The sequence below is a fragment of the Nerophis ophidion genome, linkage group LG06, assembly GCF_033978795.1.
Source record: "Nerophis ophidion isolate RoL-2023_Sa linkage group LG06, RoL_Noph_v1.0, whole genome shotgun sequence".
NCBI classification, from domain to species: Eukaryota; Metazoa; Chordata; class Actinopteri; order Syngnathiformes; family Syngnathidae; genus Nerophis; species Nerophis ophidion.
This window is the reverse complement of record NC_084616.1, coordinates 62,440,581-62,461,298: the sequence shown is the minus strand read 5'-3', so window position 1 is coordinate 62,461,298 and position 20,718 is coordinate 62,440,581. Positions and strand designations below refer to the sequence as shown.

Genomic DNA, 20,718 nt, shown 5'->3' with positions numbered 1-20,718 from the left:
ATGTACAGAACATAAGAAGCATTTATTCAGGTTAAAATTTGAAAAGTATCCATCTTGGTTGCAGTTAATAATGATAAAAAAATGATAACTACAGTATTTTTATTGAATTAATTTTGAGTTAACTACTGTATGAAAAAAATTTTATTAAACGCGAAAAAAAAATGAATGCACATACACATATATACATACATATATATATTTATACATATAAATATATACATATATATATATATATAAATATATATATATATATATACATACATATATATACATATATATATATATATACACATACATATATATATATACACATACATACATATATAAATAAATAAATATATATATATATATATAAATACATAATAAATATATATATATATATACATATACAGATATATATATATATATATAAACATACGTACATATATATATTTATACATATACATATACATATATATATATATATATATATATATATATATATATAGTATATAGAATCCTTTCTGAGCTGCCACCTTATCGTGGTAGAGGAGTTTGCGTGTCCCAATGAGCTTCTATGCCCCCTGGTAGGGTCTCCCAAGACAAACAGGTCCTAGGTGAGAGATCAGACAAAGAGCAGCTCAAAGACCTTTATTGAAAATAACAATCAAGGACTTTCCCTCGCCCGGGTGCGGTTCACCGGGGGCCCCCTCTGGAGTCAGGCTCGTAGGTGGGGCACGATGGCGAGCGCCTGGTGGCCGGGCCTGTCCCCATGAGGCCTGTCTCCATGGGGCCTGGCTATGGGTCCACCCTCCAATAGGTTTACCACTCATAGGAGGGGCCATAGAGGCATTACCAATTCTGGCCACATTACTGCATGTGGCACCTTTAAGCAATATGCACGGGGTCGTCTCGATCGAAGGCACCATGTCTGCGATGTAGACGTACTTTAATATACCCGAGATATACCCGCACACAACAATCAAACAAAGTGTGTTATGTGCAAATATTAGGAGAACAATGGCGACAATCCTGGGGAAACCCTGAGTATGTATATATTAATGTATTGCTGGGTTGTAATCATGGGACCTCGAGCGTCCGGGTTTCAGGCGATGGTCTCGAGTTTCATTAAGCTACTGTTTATTTATCTGCATCAGTGCAAACTTGGGCAACTTTTTTTAAGTTTAGAGAAAAATATGTACGCGATCATGAAGAAATTAATTTAAAAGGGATGGAGTGGATTTATACACTCTTAAGAAAAACAATTTTGAAAGATTTTAAACCATTTTTCCTCACCAAGCTGTTAATGCTCACTATGACCTCACTTCCTTTGACACCAACACAGATTTAAAGAAGATTGGAGGCATATTATGCGTTTGCATCTGGTAGGGGTCCACAAATTAAGCATTAATTGTGAATCGCTAAGTATAAAATTGATTGACAGCGAGGGCCATGCTGCTGTGAATGTGATGCTGAGAAAAATAATATGTTTGTTTGCAGTTGATTTTCTGCTACAAACGAGAGAAACAAGAGGTAGAAAATGGATGAAAAGATGGATATTTGTCACTTACAACTTATGTCTGCAGTTGTTTTTTATGGTGTGAAGTTAATATTTTGTCTCATTTAGTTATAGATGTCCTTGTTTTTCAGCAATGTATGTTAGCAATATCAAGGTCCAGTAATGTAGTTTATTTATACTATTTGTTCTTGATGCTAACAAATAGCACCAAAGACGTTACAATGTAGTCGTCCATGTTCAATAAAGCACTTGGCTTTCCTGCACAACAACTAAACTTAAAGTTTCTGTTATGAAAATCAACAACGAAAATACAGTGGTTTGGACTAACAATCACAAAATGTATTACTTGGACCTAATATTACGTTAATTTGCATAACCAGGTCTTTTTAGTTATATTTAGGCATAGAAACCACAAAAGAACACAAACTAATGCAATCTATTGACCTATATTTTTTTCTGCTCTCAAACACTACTAATGTCGTATAGAGTAAACTCGACTGCATCATCAAAATTTTCCCAAACAAATGATATATTCAATCACTCATTTTATAAAGTGATAACTGCAGACACAAGCATGGTTCGATTGTATTCCACAAGATGATGAGAGACATTTCAATAAATGTATTACCTTTATTAACCACTTATTTTGGGACTCTATGGAAGCTCTTTCCTATCTCTGAGCAATTGGAGCACCCAAGAACAGAACAGCAATACGGCATTTTCCGCTCAAACTATGCACCCACTCTCACTTGTTTTATTGCTACGCTTAAGGTGGTTGACCATCATGTGAATTAAGCCAAAAAGAAGAAAGACGAATGTGACGCCATGTGCAACCCAGCAATAGGAGCTTTATTTATTTTAAAATTAAGGATCACTAGAAACGTAGTGTGGGACAGAGGGTTGTACTGTATGTTTTCGAAGGGAACATACCAGCAGATTCTTGATCAACTTTTTGACATTGGCGATGGTTTCAGACGAGTGGTTCTTACTGGATACCAGTTTTATCAGCGTAGATAGAAAGTCTCTACACTTCTTCACATTCTGCAGTGTCTCCTGGAGGGGAAAGAAATAACATTTTAGTCACGGCAAGTGTGTATTAATATATTTTCATCATATTCCTAAGCGTAGAAATTGCAGGTGATGTGTCATCCCTCATATTAAGGACAGACGCATTCATCCTACCCAAAAATGATACCGCAGAGGACAACATTTTTTGATTTGGAAATATTTAACTCTTCCATCCATCCATCCATTTTCTACCGCTTATTCCCTTGTGCTTTCTTTTTGAAAGTGCAAAACAGCATCAAGTCACTGGTCCACCCCTTTACTTGCTTGCTCTGACTCGAGTGGAAAATGGAAGACGGCAGGCGATCTTCAAAACCGTGTGTAACCTGGACATAAATGTCGCTTGTTTATAGCGACTTCCCTGTAGTTTATATTCATATATAAAAAACCTGTCATCTTAATTATGGCATGGTCACTCGTCAACCATCATTTCATGGCCAACATGATGTTATTGTGATATATTTTATATACAATGACATGCACATTATCTTTAAAATCAGCCCCACACTTACACAAGGCCTTGGATGGAAACATATTGAAGTTTTTTATAAAGTAATCAACTTCACGTTCCCTTTTTCCATTTTCTACCGCTGGTCACCTCTCAGGGTCATGTTGGGGCTGAAGTTTATCCCAGCTGCAATCGGGTGGAAGGCGATGTACATGATCTTTTGTACATGAGGGTTAAAAACTTGAGTTATTACCACACTTGTCTTATACCTTAACACCAAAAGTAGCAATATTTAATTGTACACGACTAAAAACAACATCACATTATTTATTAAAACCTTTCCTTACAAAATAACACAAGAAAGATGTGTAAAAACACAATCAAAAGTGATCATTTTAACGACAACATGGTATGCCAGAGATCACTTGTATCTCAGACCCATACTCAGACTCTTTGGGATTCTGCGAAAGACTCCCTAGAACTACCCTTGTCTGTTATCATTCTGACTGAAGTCACAAACCTCACAGATTTTGATGTTTTTGTGTGAATATAAAGTAATGTAGATTCCGGACTAGAAGCTACTACTTTTTCCCTAAACTTTGAACCCTGTGGCTTTTAAGACAAAGCGGCTAATTTATGGATTTTTCTTCGCCAACGGCAATAATGAAAATAATTTATTAAAAAAAAGCAACAAAAAAAAAAAAAAAGCAAAAACACAGAGGGTATTTTATTGTGTGTCGTCTGGTGCTAGCTTTAGGACGAATTTGCTCACAGCAGGTGCAGCAGTGCCCTTAGATTTATCGGTAGTGTTTGGGTTTTTTCAACCACCGTGCAGTTCAGTGTTCTCATCGTATGGATTTTTCATTCAGTATAAAACACTACACAGTGTTTTATAATTTATACTTATACTTTATACGTTAATACTTACAAAACCGTTCTGTGTGATGTCTGTAGAAGTGTTTTGTTGCATACTTGTACCTGCTATCGTAATGTTATGATGCTAGCGTCATTAGCATTTGCTAAAATGCTAACACATTTACTAGTCCTTGTGTTATAGTATTATTAGCTGGTTGGAGAGCTAGCTCCACAACGATGGCTTCTGTTTTGGTAGATCAGCTGTTTTACTACTGTTTGGAAATATTTAAAGTACATAAATAAACATTTACAAAATATTTCTGTGTAAATAACTCTATTCACAATATATATCTGCGGCTTATAGTCCGGTGCGGATAGAATATAGAATAATATGTTTTCCTTCTAAAATTTAGTGGGTGCGGCTTATATCCTAATGCGCTCTATAGTCCGGAAAATATGGTCATGTAGATTTTGCCAGAATGCTAACAGGATGACTAGGAGATAGTCGTTCTACAATCACTTTTTAAAAGAAGCAACCACAGTCATCTCAGTGTGCGCAGGAAGCTGCTCTCTTCCACAGTGTCTCCACCTTTGTGTGCTCACTACTCTTGACGCATTTACGGAATATCAGACTATTACAACTCTTTAAACAAAAACAAACAAATAAGAACAAATATATTTTTAAAACGCATACAGTATTTCCTTCACACCAGTGTCAAAAAAAGTAAATCGACAAAAGTTGAGTTTCAAAAAGCCCAAATAAAAACACTTTCATTGGATGTCATGCACATTTTGTCCAAGCTAAAAAAGCGACCAGAGATGATTGGCAGATAACACCTTTGTAACTTTAAAATGAGCACAAACACTTAGATGTAGTCAATGATACAATGTGAATCTTTTGTTAATTGCTTTGTAAAACATCAAATTTTGCTCCTCTGTGACTGAGTTTGACACCCCTAGTCCACCGGTCCACATGCAAAGACAGCGTTCTAAAAACTCTTCACAATGACCAGCATTTTAAAAAGTAAAATTTTTTGATGACTAAAGTATGCATTTGCATGTGTACAATAGGCCAAAACGCATGGGAAAGCAATAGTTTTTAAAGTATCCTTGTTTGTGTGGACATGGTCAGATTAAGGCTGTTGACGCAATGCAAATTGGAGAGAGGAAGTGCAGATGATGTCAAAGTGATAAGTGTATTACGTATCAGCCCGTTATTTCCTTTTAAACAGACGCAATTGTTACAAAGAGAAGAACGGTAATACAGTTAGGGAAGAGATATAAGCGCCATGGGGAGCTTTAGGCTGTTGGGCATACTTGCCAACCCTCCCGAATTTCAGCGCCTCTCCCGAAAACCTCCCGGGACAAATTTTCTCCCGAAAATCTCCCGAAATTCAGGCGGAGCTGGAGGCCACGCCCCCTCCAGCTCCATGCGGACCTGAGTGAGGACAGCCTGTTTTCACGTCCGCTTTCCCACAATATAAACATGTCTGCCCAATGACGTTATAACTGTAGAATGATCGAGGGCGAGTCCTTGGTTTCTTATGTGGGTTTGTTGTTAAGCAGTTTTATTAACATCCTACCAGTGCGGTAACAACACACAAAAACAGTAGTCACGTTTTCGTCTACCGTAAAGCAGTTCGTCTGCCGTAAACGGCAATGTTGTGACGCTCTTAAACAGGAAAATACTGCCATCTACTGTACATGCATATGGTTGGAAAAATAGTGACAGAGAATCGAACAAAGATGGACAATTCAACCCTTAACTCAACAATGAGTAGATGAGTGTTATGTGTGTGTATATGTGTAAATAAATGAACACTGAAATTCAAGTATTTATTTTATTTATATTTACATATATTTATATATATATATATGAAATACTTGACTTGGTGAATTGTAGCTGTAAATATACTCCTCCCCTCTAAACCACGCCCCCCAACCCCTACCTCCCGAAATCGGAGGTCTCATGGTTGGCAAGTATGCTGTTAGGCAGCATTAGAAATATTAAAATGAGTGAGGACTGATGTCAAATAGATTTTTTTTAAAGATGCATATTATATATTTCTTTGATTATTTCCATATTTATATCAGAATTTAGGTTATGTTATGAGGTTATAAATATCTGTAAGGCTTCCAATGTGTCCCCCCACTCAGTCCTTTGCCCTTGATCATAACCTTACATGATATATTTCATAATATATACTTTCTCTTACTGCTGAGATTGGTGTTATTGCTGTTGGAGTGACAGAGTTCCCAGTGGCTCCCAAGAACCCAGAACTCGGTGTTTGCGCTCGAATTGCAGATGCAGGCTGAACTGTGTTTGGGATTCTTTGAATTTGTTCCAGAGTGGTGGCATTTCCTCCGAGTATGACAGGGTTCTGCACAAGTCCATTTGCAGTAAATGGACAAGAAAACAATGTTAGAATAGCATCTCAGCAAATGTGTACATATTTAAAATGTTGCTGGTAAATAAGTATTAGTCAACACATGCAACAATTATTAGATATTTTTACTGTAAGCCTTGCACATTTATAGTCAAACCTTTATTGTGATCAAAAGCAAGCATAAGACGAGGATGTCAGTGCAATCAATTTCACCTGGGGCTTTTACTCTTTAGCGGCCCCTCACTGATTTCAGAATTTACATGCTAACATATTTGATGTAAGTCGAACATACCTGCAGCACTGGAGGTTTCTGCAGTGTAGAAGTAGTTGGCAATGTGGTCTGGGCTGCTGAGCCTTGTTGGACAAATGTGGTGGGTGTAACAACACGGGCAAGCAGTGATGCCTGTGAGGCCTGTACAATAACAGAGACGACATTATAGTTTCTCACATATAATTCACAGTACGCCAAAGTAAAAAACAATGTGTTCAACCAAATTGTGGCAATACAAAACAATTTTTTGACAAATGAAATGTAAATACTAAAAAAAGAAATCCATTCATCCATCCATCCATCCATCCATCTTCTCCTGCTTATCCGTGGTTGGGTTGTGGGGGCAGCAGCCTAAACATGAAAGCCCAGACTTCCCTCTCCCCAGCCACTTCGTCCAGCTCCTCCCGGGGGACCTTGGGGCGTTCCCAGGCCAGTTGGAACACACTCTCCGGTTCCCCTTTTTAAAGAAAGGAACCACCACCCCAGTCTGCCAATCCAGAGGTACCGCCCCTGATGTCCACGTGATGTTGCAGGGTCTTGTCAACCAAGACAGCCTCACAGCATCCAGAGCCTTAAGGAACTCCGGGCCGGTCTCATTCACGCCCGGGGCCTTGCCACCGAGCAGCTTTTTAACTACCTCAGCAACCTCAGCCCCAGAAATAGGAGAGCCCACCAAAGATTCCCCAGGCACTGCTTCCTTATAGGACGTGTTGGTAGGATTGAGGAAGTATTCAAAGTATTACCTCCACCGATCCACAACATCCGCAGTCGAGGTCAGCAGAACACCATCCCCACCATACACGGTGTTGTCAGTGTATTGCTTCCCCTTCCTGAGGCGGCGTATGGTGGTCCAGAATCGCTTCGAAGCAGTCTGGGAGTTGTTTTTCATGGCTTCCCCGAACTCCTACCATGTCTGAGTTTTTGCCTCCATGACCGCAGAAGCCGCACACCGATTGGCCTGTCGGTACCTGTCTGCCGTCTTCGGAGTCCTATGAGCCAAAAGATCCGATAGGACTCTTTCTTCAGCTTGACAGTATCCCTCACTGCTGGTGTCCACCACCGGGTTCTATGATTACCACCACGACAGGCACCAACCACCTTGTGGCCACAGCTCCAATCGGCCGCCTCGACAATAGAGGTACGGAATATCGTCCACTCTGACTCAATGTCTAGCGCCTCCCTCGTGACATTTTCAAAGTTCTTCTGGAGGCAGGAATTGAAACTCTCTCTGACAGGAGACTTTGCTAGGCGTTCCCAGCAGACCCTCACAATGCGTTTGGGCCTGCCAGGTCTGTCCGGCATCCTCGCCTACCATTGCAGCCAACTCACCACCAGGTGGTGATCGGTAGAAAGCTGTGCTTATGTTATGGACAATCTGTGACGAGCACAAAAGTCCAATAACAAAACGCCACTCGGATTCAGATCCGGGCGGCCATTCTTCCCAATCACGCTTCTCCAGGTTTTACTGTCGTTGCCAATAAGAGCGTTGAAGTCCCCCAGTAGAACAAGGGAATCACCCAGGGGAGCACTCTCTAGTACTCCCTCGATTGAATCCAAAAAGGGCGGGTACTCGGAGCTGCCGTTTGGCGTGTAAGTGCAAACAACAGTTAGGACCCGTCCCCCCACCCGAAGGCTGAGGGATGCTACCCGCTCATTCACTGGGTTGAACTCCGACGTGCAGGCTTTGAGCCAGGGGGCAACAAGAATTGTCACCACAGCCCGTCGCCTCTCACTGCTGGCAACGCCAGAGTGGAAGAGAGTACAGACCCTCTTGAGAGAACAGGTTCCAGAGCCCTTGCTGTGCATCGAAGTAAGTCAGACTATATCCAGCCAGAACTTCTCCAACTCGCGCACTAGCTCAGGCTCCTTCCCCCCCAGCAAGGTGACGTTCCACGTCCTAAGAGCTAGCTTATGTAGCCGAGGACTGGACGGCCAAGTGCCCTGCCTTTGGCTGCCGCCCAGCTCACATTGCACCCAACCTGTATGGCCCCTGCTAAGGGTGGTGAGCCCATTGGAGAGGGGTCCCATGTTGCCTTTTCTGGCTGTGCCCGTCCGGGCTCCAAGGGGACAGGCCCGGCCACCAGGCGCTCGCCATCGTGCCCCACCTCTGGGCCTGGCTCCAGAGGGGGGCCCTGGTGATCCGTATCCGGGCGAGGGAAATCCAAGTCCTTGATCTTTATTCTTCATAAAAGGTCTTCGAGCTGCTCTTTGTCTGATCCCTAACCGAGGACCAGTTTGTCTTGGGAGACCCTACCAGGGGCCATAAAGCCCCCGGACAACATAGCTCATAGGATCATTGGGACACGCAAATTCCTCTACCACCATAAGGTGGCAGCTCAGAGAGGAGTAAATATAAATATAAATATAGAAACAACAATACTGAAATAATTGCTTGGATGTTGAGGTTCTACCAAGGAACCACTAATATCTTACTCCAGCCTGTAGTCAATGATGCTCCATCAAGCTATAATTAGACTGCAGTTGCAATTGATCGCGACTAGTCCAGTTGCGATCAATTCAGTAGTTGCAATCAATTCAATACCCTGAGAATACAATGACTTGAATGAAGGAGAATATTTACAGCCATACTACCCAACACAGAGGTGCCAAAAAACATACACACATACATAATACAGTACAAATTGGTTATTCTACTACACTTGAATTGGGCATACACACAAAATACACAACAAACTGAACTGTATACAAATGTATTTGTTGTTAATAACAGGGTTTTTCTAGTCCTGTTTTAGTCAATGCAGAGGTACTTCAACTTAACAGTGTTTTGAGATAAGAGCTGTCCCCCGACTAGTTGTTATGCTTTAAGCTGCAAGCAAAATTTTGAGGTACAATCATTCCTGCCATTAGTTGGCATAGCGAATGTCACAGGAAATCCTGTAAGATCCACCCAAAACATCTGGTCTTACTCGCTAGCAATACCTTATAGCTAGAGTTTGACATAACTTGTAAATAATATATTCAAATATCACCATAACTCTCTGCTACTACACTTATACTTTACTTGCAGATACAAAAAGTTCACAAAAATAAATCAAAAAACACATGAAAGCAAGAGGGAACATCATAGAATCAGAACTGATGCAACCAGCTGCCACTTCAGCGGCGCAATTTTGATTATTGCTTGACCACGCTCGGCCGAAGCGTGTTGCCAACTTGGCGAAACAATTGCAGCATATCACTGCTCGTCTGCACCATACTGAAGCAGACAAGTCGAAAACGCAAGCAAAGAATGTTAAAATATCTAAATGGCGTACACTTATTCATAAAAATAAGAACAACTGCTGATGGTGTGTTTCACAGAGAAGAAACTGAAGGGAGATACTGTAGAAGTACATGAAACTAATGTAGTTAAAAGTAGTAGTATATTGTATTATTATTATTATACATACAACTTTTCTATAAGTTAGTTTTTCTTCTAAAAGGACAAGATACATGTTAAAATTGTGCTATTTTGGAGAGGGAGGCAGAACCATTTGATTCCAATTAATTTCAATGGGAGGCGTTGATTTAAAATACAAGTGTATTGAGTTAAAGGGGAACATTATCACCAGACCTATGTAAGCATCAATATATACCTTGATGGTGCAGAAAAAAGACCATATATTTTCTTAACCGATTTCCGAACTCTAAATGGGTGAATTTTGGCGAATTACACGCCTCTCTGTTTATCACTCTTTTTGCGATGACGTCAGAACGTGACGTCTCCGAGGTAATACAGCTGCCATTTTCATTTTTAACACATTACAAACACCGGGTCCCAGCTCTGTTATTTTCCGTTTTTTTCGACTATTTTTTGGAACCTTGGAGACATCATCGGTGTGTTGTCGGAGGGTGTAACAACACTAACAGGGAGGGATTCAAGTTGCACCACTGGCCCGAAGATGCGAAAGTGTCTGCCGCCAGACCCCCATTGAATGTACCAAAGTGTCTCCACATTTTACCGGCGATGACAGACATGGCACAGAGATGTATGGATAACCTGCAGATGCATTTGCAACGATAAATTCAATGAAATCACAAAGGTGAGTTTTGTTGATGTTGACTTATGTGCTAATCAGACATATTTGGTTGCGGCGTGACTGCCAGCTAATCGATGCTAACATGCTACGCTAATCGACGCTAACATGCTATTTACCGGCGGTGTTAAAGCAGACATGGCACAGAGATGTATGGATAACCTGCAGATGCATTTGCAACTATAAAGTCAACGAATTCACAAAGGTGAGTTTTGTTGATGTTGACTGCCAGCTAATCGATGCTAACATGCTATTTACCGGTGGTGCTAAAGCAGACATGGCACAGAGATGTATGGATAACCTGCAGATGCATTTGCAACTATATTACGTTTCCTTCCACCCACATTTAATGCGAAAAAAACACTTACCAATCGAAGGATTTAAGTTGCTCCAGTGTCACGAGTTGCGAAAGTCCTGATCGTTTGGTCCGCACATTTTACCGGCGATGCTAACGCAGCTATTCGGCCATGCTATGGCTATGAATAGCGTCAATATCTATTCGCTCAATAGCTTCAGTTTCTTCTTCAATACTTTCATACTCCAACCATCCGTTTCAATACATGCGTAATCTGTTGAATCGCTTAAGCCGCTGAAATCCGAGTCTGAATCCGAGCTAATGTCGCTATATCTTGCTGTGGTATTCGCCGTTGTTTGTTTACATTGGCAGCACTGTATGACGTCACAGGGAAATGGATAGTCGCATCGCAAAGAGCGAAAATCAAGCACTTTAAAGCTTTTTTTAGGGATATTCGGGGACCGGTAAAATTTTGAAAAAACCCCAAAAAACACAACAAGCCACTGGGAACTGATTTTTATTGTTTTTAACCCTTTTGAAATTGTGATAATGTTCCCCTTTAAGAGCTCCGTCACAAAACCAATTAAGCTCGTAAGTTGAGGTACTACTGTACATCTACAATGATTGTGTATCTCCAGAAATATACCAGTTGGGTACTATTGAAAATTTTGATTATTAATGATAGGTTGCAGACAAGGTCAGAGAGAACCGACTGAGCAGGTTTGGCCATGTGAGAAAGAAAAATAGAGTCTATATTGCTCAAAGGAAAGTGGAGATGGGATGCCAGGGAGGAGAAAAAGGAGATCAAAGAGGCAGTTTCTAGATGTGGTTAGAGAAGACATTTGTCGGTGGTACAGTTGGCGTAACAGAGGGAGATGCAAAGCAGAGCTCTTGTGAGACTAGCCGAAAGTAAAAGATTGGTCATTGCTATCACATTTTGGATTTTAATTTTAGTGCAAGCCTTTAAATGTGGAGTTTGAAGATTGTATATGTGTGAGTTCTCTAACGAACTATGGCCCCTTTCCCAAAGTCTCAAAAAATGTTTATTCGCGACCCCAAAAACAACAAGCGGTAGAAAATGAATGAATGATTAATTGAATAGCATTTTGTCACATGTAGTGTTTCCATGTGTTGGGAAGTCTCAGTACCTGCGGAGATTTGATCTGGCTGGTGCTGCAGGAGGCTGAAGGCGGTGGTGTCACTGCACTTTGGGACTGTGCCTGAGTTTGCATCTGAGCCAAGGTCTGTTGGTGAATCATCAGCAGTTGCCCACTTTCACTGCGAACCAAAACCATACCTATCACAGGTGAAAACAGAGGATTTTAATTTCCTCTCAGGGATTAATAAAGTATGTCTGATTCTGATTCTGATTCACATACTTGTCTTCCTGACCACCATCATGGCAAATGTGGAGTTGCTTTAGTTTTGTGTAAGAATTGTTATTTTCTCTTGATAAGTTTCAAAGTTGATGCTTTTATCCAAATGTGCAACTGATTATTATATATATTTTTATTACAGTCATTGAATTAAAACCTTTGACATTTAAGCATCTTTCCAATAGTCTGAGGGAGGTGTCCACCTCTGCTGGTGCGATGAGGCTGAATGAATAGCTGAGCTCATAAACTACATAATATAAATAAATATATAACTCATCACTTGTAGACTGTAGACCCACATTCATTACCTCTTAAATGAAAACGTAAGTACAGTGAGGAATAAAAAAACTTTGCCTTTGACCAACACGATTAGATATTATTAAATGTAACAATGTTTTTATCATGAATGATGTCATTGATATAGAAAACTATGAGTTAAAGGAAACATTACAGCAATCAAATCTACTTTACTGGTTCATTGTTCTGATGCGGATATGTTAAGTACATATTCTGAACTCAGGCTACAAGGATGTGAAAAAGCATCGATTTTTGTTTTGTTGCTTCCATGATTTGTTTAATGAGTAAGTGTGATACTGCTCCAATAGAGCATACATGAGAAAAGTGCAACTATTGTTGAACTAAAAGAAAAACAATGACAAAGTGGTCGAGAGAGAATACAAGAGGAGCTGTCAAAGGTTTTGCGATCATTTAAAAGTAAAAAAGACAGACATTTTGATGAAATGATTGCACTGTCAAAAAGCTAACATTACACATTAGCACTACATCGGTAATGCAACACATTACCAGAAATTATCCTTCATGTTTAAGATCAGCAAACAAACAGAAAAAAGTAAAGTATATCTTATCTGTTTGACTTACATAACAAATGTTTTATTCAAACATGTGGGCATGTGATGAAATGTTGTCTTCTATAGATTGTATGGTTATACTACCGAGTTGTTTTTCCATAAATCAAACAACCCTCTTACAATTATAACTTTTTTAAACATGTATGTGTTAAATTTTTAAATACATTTGTCACTTATCCATTTTAGTTTAGTTCTTTAAGACTTCAAATATTATGTATTGTATAAGTTCTAAACAGAATTACCTGGTTCATGTTCATCGGGCGACACTTTTTTTCTTTCTTTTATTTTAATAATATAAAGAGATGTGCCTGCAATAAACATGCAATTTCAATGTTATGTGCGTCCATGAGAAGACCGTATAAAGGTCACCAGAAAAAAACTTGTTTATTTTACATATTTTCCCTAAAAGACGCATTCAGGCTCAAACGTTTGTTTTATTTGATTACTAGATTAATTGATAATTTGCACGAATAATAAAATAATTTATAGCTGAAGACCAGTTTTGAGGCACAAATTCATTATTTTATAACTGCTACCAGTGATTGTTTTCTTGAGTAAAAAACCCGATAATAATGAGATAGTGTTTTGAACAGTTCTTTGAAAGGAAAGGTTAATCAAGATTCAGCTGCCTCCAAAGAGTAGTAACAATTAGTGATGTGTCCATTAGTATAGTTCGGTATTCATGAAAAATCTCCGCAATTATGGTGATTTCTGAGTATCTTAAGTATCATTATCAATGAAGGACAAGGCTAAACATATCACCCACTGAGAGCAAGCTAGGAGCAGACATGCTAATAGCTAAGCTAGTTGCAAAGCTAGCTTGAAACAAAACCAACAAATAAGTGCTTCATAAACTTTAAGTGTAGATGGAACTTCATGATAGAAGAAAGTAAGCAGATATTAACAGGACATTAATAAGAGTTTAGGAAGAGGATAAATATAGCATTAACTATTTCTGTGTCAACATTGTCAGCCAGGACACAACACTGAAGAATCAATCCATAAATTGGTGGTGCCGATAATTAGGGTAGTATCACTCTATGATAGATACCAGAATAATTTGATCAACATTTTTATTTTCAAAAAATCATTTTTTTTTTGTGTATGTTAATATTTTAAAATGCAGGAAATAATAGTCTGTACACAGGAGAACTTTGAGGGCAGAAACAAAAATGATTTAAAAGAGTAGAAAATAGTTTACCATTGTGTAGCTACTGTGTACCATTGACTTTGTTTTTCTCAACAATTGTATGTTATAAAAGATAATAAGTTTAAATAAAGTGTCGATTTTGTTAAACTGTAAATAGCATTCAGCTGAAATAAATTGAAAACTTAAAAGTTAATACATGCACCCATTTTCTACTGCTATATTCCTTCAAAACCGCTCTAAAACAACACCCCCATACAACATAAACCCTTTACTAATACCCTCTCCCATTCACATCCCATTTCCTAGGATTATAAATAACCTAATGTAAAAAAATCTAATGTACTTCTAATGTATTTACTTGTTCTTAGGCTATTTGAACTCACTATGTTCTCTGCTCGCTGTACATATCCTACCAAGTAAGACCTACACTGTTTCAATGTCCATTTCTCTATTGATACTTTTGTTAATGACTGAAGTACTGATATCAACCAAAGCTCCTCATCCCACCCCCCGGATTGTAAATAATGTAAATAATTAAATGTATATACTATGATGATTAACCTGTGTGATGACTATATTATGCTGATAGTATGTATATGTACCATGAATTGATTAACATGGACCTCGACTTAAACAAGTTGAAAAACTTATTCGGGTGTTAACATTTAGTGGTCAATTGTACGGAATATGTACTGAACTGTGCAATCTACTAATAAAAGTATCAATCAATCAATCAATGTCCCTTTCGGGGTCGCTGGAACCTATCTAAGCTGCATTCGGGCAGTAAGCAGGGTACAACTGGCCACCTCATCACAGGGCCAACACAGATAGACAACATTCACACTAGGTGCAAGACACCTTAATATTTGTTGCTTCCTATACTGTACATACTGTATATACTTTTATACTATTTGATATTGCACTGGTACTGTATTTGACTACTGTACTTTTACTTGAACTGATACTTCTACCATAACTACTGTGACTTATTGTGCAACTTAATTGTCTTTTAATTAATGTACATCAGAGTTATTAAATTTCTTGTATTTTTGGTATTTGATGTATTAGATTCTGCAACTGGTGTTTGAATCCCACTGTACGCAATATCTGAAGAGCATGGAAAAAAGCATTTCACTGTGTGACGAATAAACGTTGAACCTTAAGTTTTTTGTTGTCAATCAACCTATCCCTAAGTGCTTGTCTTTGGAGTTGGGAGAAAGCCGGAGTACCCGGAGGGAGAGAACATGCAAACTCTACACAGAAAGATCCCGAGCCCAGGATCGAACCCAAGATCTTCGGATTGTGAAGCACATGTGCATTCCACATCTACATCCTCCTTCAAAACCGCACTAAAACACCTCCAGGCAACTTCAACCCTTTACTAACACCCATACCCCTCCACATCCCATCTCCCCGGATTATAAATAACAAAATGTAAAATATCAAAAGTATTTCTAATGTATGTACTTGTTCTTATGCTATCTGAACTCACTATGTTCTCTGCTCGCTACACATATCCTACTAAGTCAGACATACACTGTTTCAATGTCCATTTCTCTGATTATGCAATTGTTGATGACTGAAGTACTGATATCAACCAAACCCTCCTAATCCCACCCCCCGGATTGTAAATAATGTAAATAATTCAATAGAAATACTCTGATGATTAACTTGTGTGATGACTGTATTATGATGATAGTACATATTTGTACCATGAATTGATTTACGTGGACCACGACTTAAAAAAGTTGAAAAACTTATTCGGGTGTTACCATTTAGTGGTCAATTGTACGGAATATGTACTGTACTGTGCAATCTACAAATAAAAGTTTCAAACAATCAATCAATGCACTAACCCAGGGGTCGGCAACCCAAAATGTTAAAAGAGCCATATTGGACCAAAAATACAAAAATAAATCTGTCTGGAGCCACAAAAAATGAAAGCCATATTACATACAGATAGTGTGTCATGATATATAAATTTAACTAAGAGGACTTAAAAGAAACTACATAAGCTCAAATATATCTACAAATGAGGCATAATGATGCAATATATACATATTGCTAGCCTCAATAGCATGTTAGCACCGATTATCTTGCAGTCATGCATGGACCAAACATGTCTGATTAGCACTCCACACAAGTCAATAACATCAACAAAACCCACCTTTGTGCATTCACGCACAACATTAAAAGTTTGGTGGACAAAATGAGAGAGAAAAAGAAGTGGAATAAAACACGTCCTAGAAAGTCAGAGAAAGTTGTACATGTAAACAAACTACGGTGAGTTCAAGGACAGGCAAAATTAGTAGGACAAAACGGCGCTCGCCAAATACTCAAATCAGTGAAGTAGGGCTGGGCGATATATCGATATACAATATATATCGCGGGTTTGTCTCTGTGCGATATAGAAAATGACTATATCGTTATATTCGAGTAGACGTTCTCACGCAGCTGCGGGCATTACACTCTCCTCGCTCTTTTCTGTGTCTCCTCACAGACAAGCAGGCGCACATTCATACGTCACTTACTGTCACGTCATACGTATACGCCCTCGCCCAGCGGAGAGGTAGCGGCATGGCTAACGTTAGCTGTGATGCTAGTGGGTTGTTGCGAGAGAAAGAAGGTGCAAATATCGTAACAAATGAAGGAAGAACTTATTCCCAAGAAAAACAGCACGGGGTCCATCGTCTGGCGGTGGTTCGTTTTCAAGCGAGAAGATGTCGAATAGACAAATTTGTCAAGTGTGGGGCACAAGCGTTGCTACCGTAAGTAGCATTACTGCTAATATGTAGCATCATTTGAAAAGTCACCTGCTACTAACTTTAATAAATACAGTTTTGGTAAATTGACTTAGTTGTGATTTCCTTTTCTGCATGAAAGTTTAAAAGTAGCATGTATTAATACAGAATGAAGAAGAATGTTTTAATGTAGACACAGAATCATCATACTGCTGTGATTATATGTATCAAGTGTTCATTCTAGGCTAAGGCAAAATATCGTAGTATATAGGTTGATTGGCAACACAAAAAAAAAAAAATTGGCCCTAGTGTGTGAATGTGAGTGTGAATGTTGTCTGTCTATCTGTGTTGGCCCTGCGATGAGGTGGCGACTTGTCCAGGGTGTACCCCGCCTTCCGCCCGATTGTAGCTGAGATAGGCGCCAGCGCCCCCCGCGACCCCGAAAGGGAATAAGCGGTAGAAAATGGATGGATGGATATATCGTATATCGCCAAAAATAACGTGGTATTAAAAAAAGGCAATATCGCCCAACCCTACAGTGAAGCATGTTTAATATAAACAGTGTGCGTTATAACAATTAGTGAGGTTTGTGTCATGTTTGTCCTCCTGCAGAAACCATATTAAAATAAAAAATATATAATTTTCCCCTCTTTTTTTCCATTTTTCATCCATTTTTGAAAATGCGCCAGAGAGCCACTAGGGCGGCGCTATGCGGTTCTAGAGCGGCGGGTTGCCGACCTCCTCACTAACCCCTGTCTCACAGTGCTGCCTGGTTACATACATGTAACCAGTTATCAGTTATCAGTTTATGTAGTGATACAAGCGGATCTATCAAATTAAAATATCCCAATAAACTTTACAAAGTTTCAGTTTTGTTTCAGAAATATAACTTTTTAACCAAGGGATTTTAACATCGACTCAGGCCAAGCAAGCAATAAAAAAATTATAAGTCACTGAAAATTACCTGCAGGGATCTGGATGTTTTGGACATTTTTTTGTGGCTGGGAGAATCGGGGGGTCAACACCTTAGGAGTAACAGCTCTTATTTCACCAGTGGGTGTGACAGCAATTGTGGAGGGTCCATGGTTCCTCGGATTCTGCTTAACAACTGGGCTCCTGATGGGGGTTGCCGAGCCAGTGGTGACACTTGAAGCTGTCCCATGTGCGCCACTCTGGGAGTCAGTTCTGTTTGCACCCGTGCTGGTTGCGCATCGTGCTGCGGTACACGTTGGCATCGGGGGCCTTGTAAGCGTGACCGTGGCTGGACTGATCAAACTCGTAGAAGTTGTTTGAATGATTGCATTGGATGTTGTGGATACAGTTGTGACGTTTTCCGTCACAGGTCCGTTGTCGACGCCCGTGGAAGTGGATTGTGGTTTGTGGGCGCCGCTGCCAACAGGTGCGCCTCTGTTGTAGACTTGGACGACGCGCCCGTTAAAAGTATGAGAAAGCCTATTCCCTGGCTCGCCAACACAGACGGACTTATTATCGGGGTCTTTCGAGCTCGGTTCTTTTGCTGATGTTGTCCCACTTGCTGCATCCACGCAGTCACTCGCACATGCGTACACTTCTGTCCCTACAGCTGTAACGCACACACATGCAGTGGAGGGTCTGCATAAGTTCCAAGATCCATGTATGCATATATAGTGTAATACAGTGTTTTTCAACCACTCTGCCGCGGCCCACTAGTGTGCAGTGAGGTACAGCCTGGTGTGCTGTGGGAGATTATGTAATTTCACCTATTTGGGTTAAAAATATTTTTGGGGAAACCAGTAATTATAGTCTGCAAATGATGGATGGGTTGTTGTTGAGTGTCGGTGGAGAGTAACCGTGTAATACACTTCCATATCAGTAGGTGGCAGCCGGTAGCTAATTGCTTTGTAGACATCGGAAACAGCGGGAGGCAGCGTGCAGGTAAAAAGGTGTCTAATGCTTAAATCCAAAAATAAACAAAAGGTGAGTGCCTCTAAGAAAAGGCATTGACGCTTAGGGAAGGCTATGCAGAACAAAACTACAACTGAACTGGTTACAAAGTAAACAAAAACAGAATGCTGGACGACAGCAAAGACTTACTGTGGATGTACAATATACATCCGAACATCGCAAGACAAGAAGTAAAACACTACACACAGGAAAACAGCAAAAAAACACCAAATACCGTATTTCCTTGAATTGCCGCAGGGCATATAGTATGCGCCTGCCTTGAATTACTGCCGGGTCAAACTCGCTTCCCAAAATAATTAGCGCATGCTTATACCGCCTGGTCAAACTCGTGACGTCACGAGTGACACTTCCCCTGATTTCAATACCGGTAATTTGAAATTGCATAAAGGGAAGAAGATTAAGAGCTATTCAGTGGGATTTAAGGTCCAAGCTTACATCACACTAAAATGTTTAATGCATACCTTTGGTAAGTGCCGTAGTGAGAAGAGGTTTTAAAATAATTAGCGCATGTTTACTTTTACCGCATGCCTTTGGTAAGCGTAGGAGTGAGAAGAGGTTTTAAATTAATTAGCCCCCCAACAGCAAATCATGGAAATAAAGTAAGCCAGGGGGTGATGTGACAGGTGGTGACAGTACACCTACTTTGAGACAAGATCTATATTGATGCATGCTTGTTTATGGTTGAATTCATATTCAACAATTGCGACAACTACTTTTTGCTGTCAACTGACTTTCATTTATTAATGATTTCTGTTGGTGGTATGCCTATCGGATTTTCGTCAACGCAAAAAATGTGCCTTGGCTCAAAAAAGGTTGAAAAACACTGGTGTAATACATTGGTCAGGAACTACAACAATAGCTTACCTGACTTGGCAAAATCTGGTTGTGAAAGTCCCATTTGGTTGCTTTCAATTTTAGAAATACTGCCGACAGCTGCGTTTTCTGTGTGATTAGCTGTTAAGGTCGTGTTGTTAACGTGAGCCGTGCGAACCGGTGCCGACTCGGCTAAATCACGAATCACTTTTTTGTCCGCCTTCGTTTTGAGGAAAACGTCATTGTTTTTCGTTTCGGACCCCGCCGCCATCTTTGCCAAGATACGCTGGTTCGCGGGACGCATGCGCCGATTGGATGCGCCGTCCGTGACGTGAGCCCGGAAGTCGTTCTGGTTGGTCCTTTGAAGAAACGAAAGTGGGGCGCAAATGTGCCTGAGTGCCTGACGGCCGGAGATGTAAACAAGTACAGAATAGCGAGCTAAGAGCGACCTCTAGTGGGTGCATAATTGAGGGTCCATCCATGCATTTTTTCCCCGCTTGTCCCTTTCCGGGTGTCGCTGGAGCATGTCTCAGCTGCATTCGGGCGGAGGGCGAAGCACACCCTTGACAAGTCGCCACCTCATCACCGGGTCAACACAGATAGACAACATTCACACATTTAGTGTTGCCAATCAACCTGAGTGTTTAAAAGCATATAAACCAACCATCCATTTTTCTACCGCTTGTCCCTTTTTATTGAAACTTTATTTAGTTCGAGCATTTCCGACACAACTCAAAGTGGTTGATTAATACCTTTTTAAATCTAATTACTTTTGCATATGATCTGCGCGTCATGTGTCCGAAGTTAATTTAAACCATCCAGCTGTTTCATCACGGGCAGGTGCGACGAACCAACAGTGGGCGAGGCTTCTAGTTGAAGAACGAACTTATTGTGGCGTTCTGCATCAGCGTCCATCTTCGGCCATGAGTTTTACAAAACCATACATTGGCTGCAAAATAGGCTTGCTTT

General features: G+C 40.0%; 2 protein-coding genes across 5 annotated transcripts in view; one reads left to right on the top strand and one right to left on the bottom strand.

The window, feature by feature from the left end:
* Positions 1-20,096, bottom strand: part of LOC133555079 (transcription initiation factor TFIID subunit 4-like) — a 29,594-nt gene extending 9,498 nt beyond the window's left edge. Inside the window, exons 1-6 of one of the 3 annotated variants that reach the window (XM_061904544.1) lie at positions 19,801-20,096; positions 17,957-18,574; positions 12,005-12,153; positions 6,546-6,665; positions 6,083-6,247; positions 2,429-2,551 (exon numbers count right to left, since the gene is read on the bottom strand). In XM_061904544.1, coding sequence (XP_061760528.1) covers positions 2,429-2,551; positions 6,083-6,247; positions 6,546-6,665; positions 12,005-12,153; positions 17,957-18,574; positions 19,801-20,053 — 1,428 coding nt within the window. In that variant the 5' untranslated portion in view covers positions 20,054-20,096. Of the gene's footprint in view, positions 1-2,428; positions 2,552-6,082; positions 6,248-6,545; positions 6,666-12,004; positions 12,154-17,956; positions 18,575-19,800 lie in introns of those variants that run through there. The other 2 variants (XM_061904543.1, XM_061904545.1) reach the window with 2 other exon arrangements.
* Positions 20,097-20,435: 339 nt separating this feature from the next.
* Positions 20,436-20,718, top strand: part of LOC133555081 (protein LSM14 homolog B-like) — a 6,822-nt gene continuing 6,539 nt past the window's right edge. Inside the window, exon 1 of one of the 2 annotated variants that reach the window (XM_061904547.1) lies at positions 20,436-20,718. This exon is cut by the window's right edge and continues 75 nt beyond it. In XM_061904547.1, coding sequence (XP_061760531.1) covers positions 20,673-20,718 — 46 coding nt within the window. In that variant the 5' untranslated portion in view covers positions 20,436-20,672. The other variant, XM_061904546.1, reaches the window with a different exon arrangement.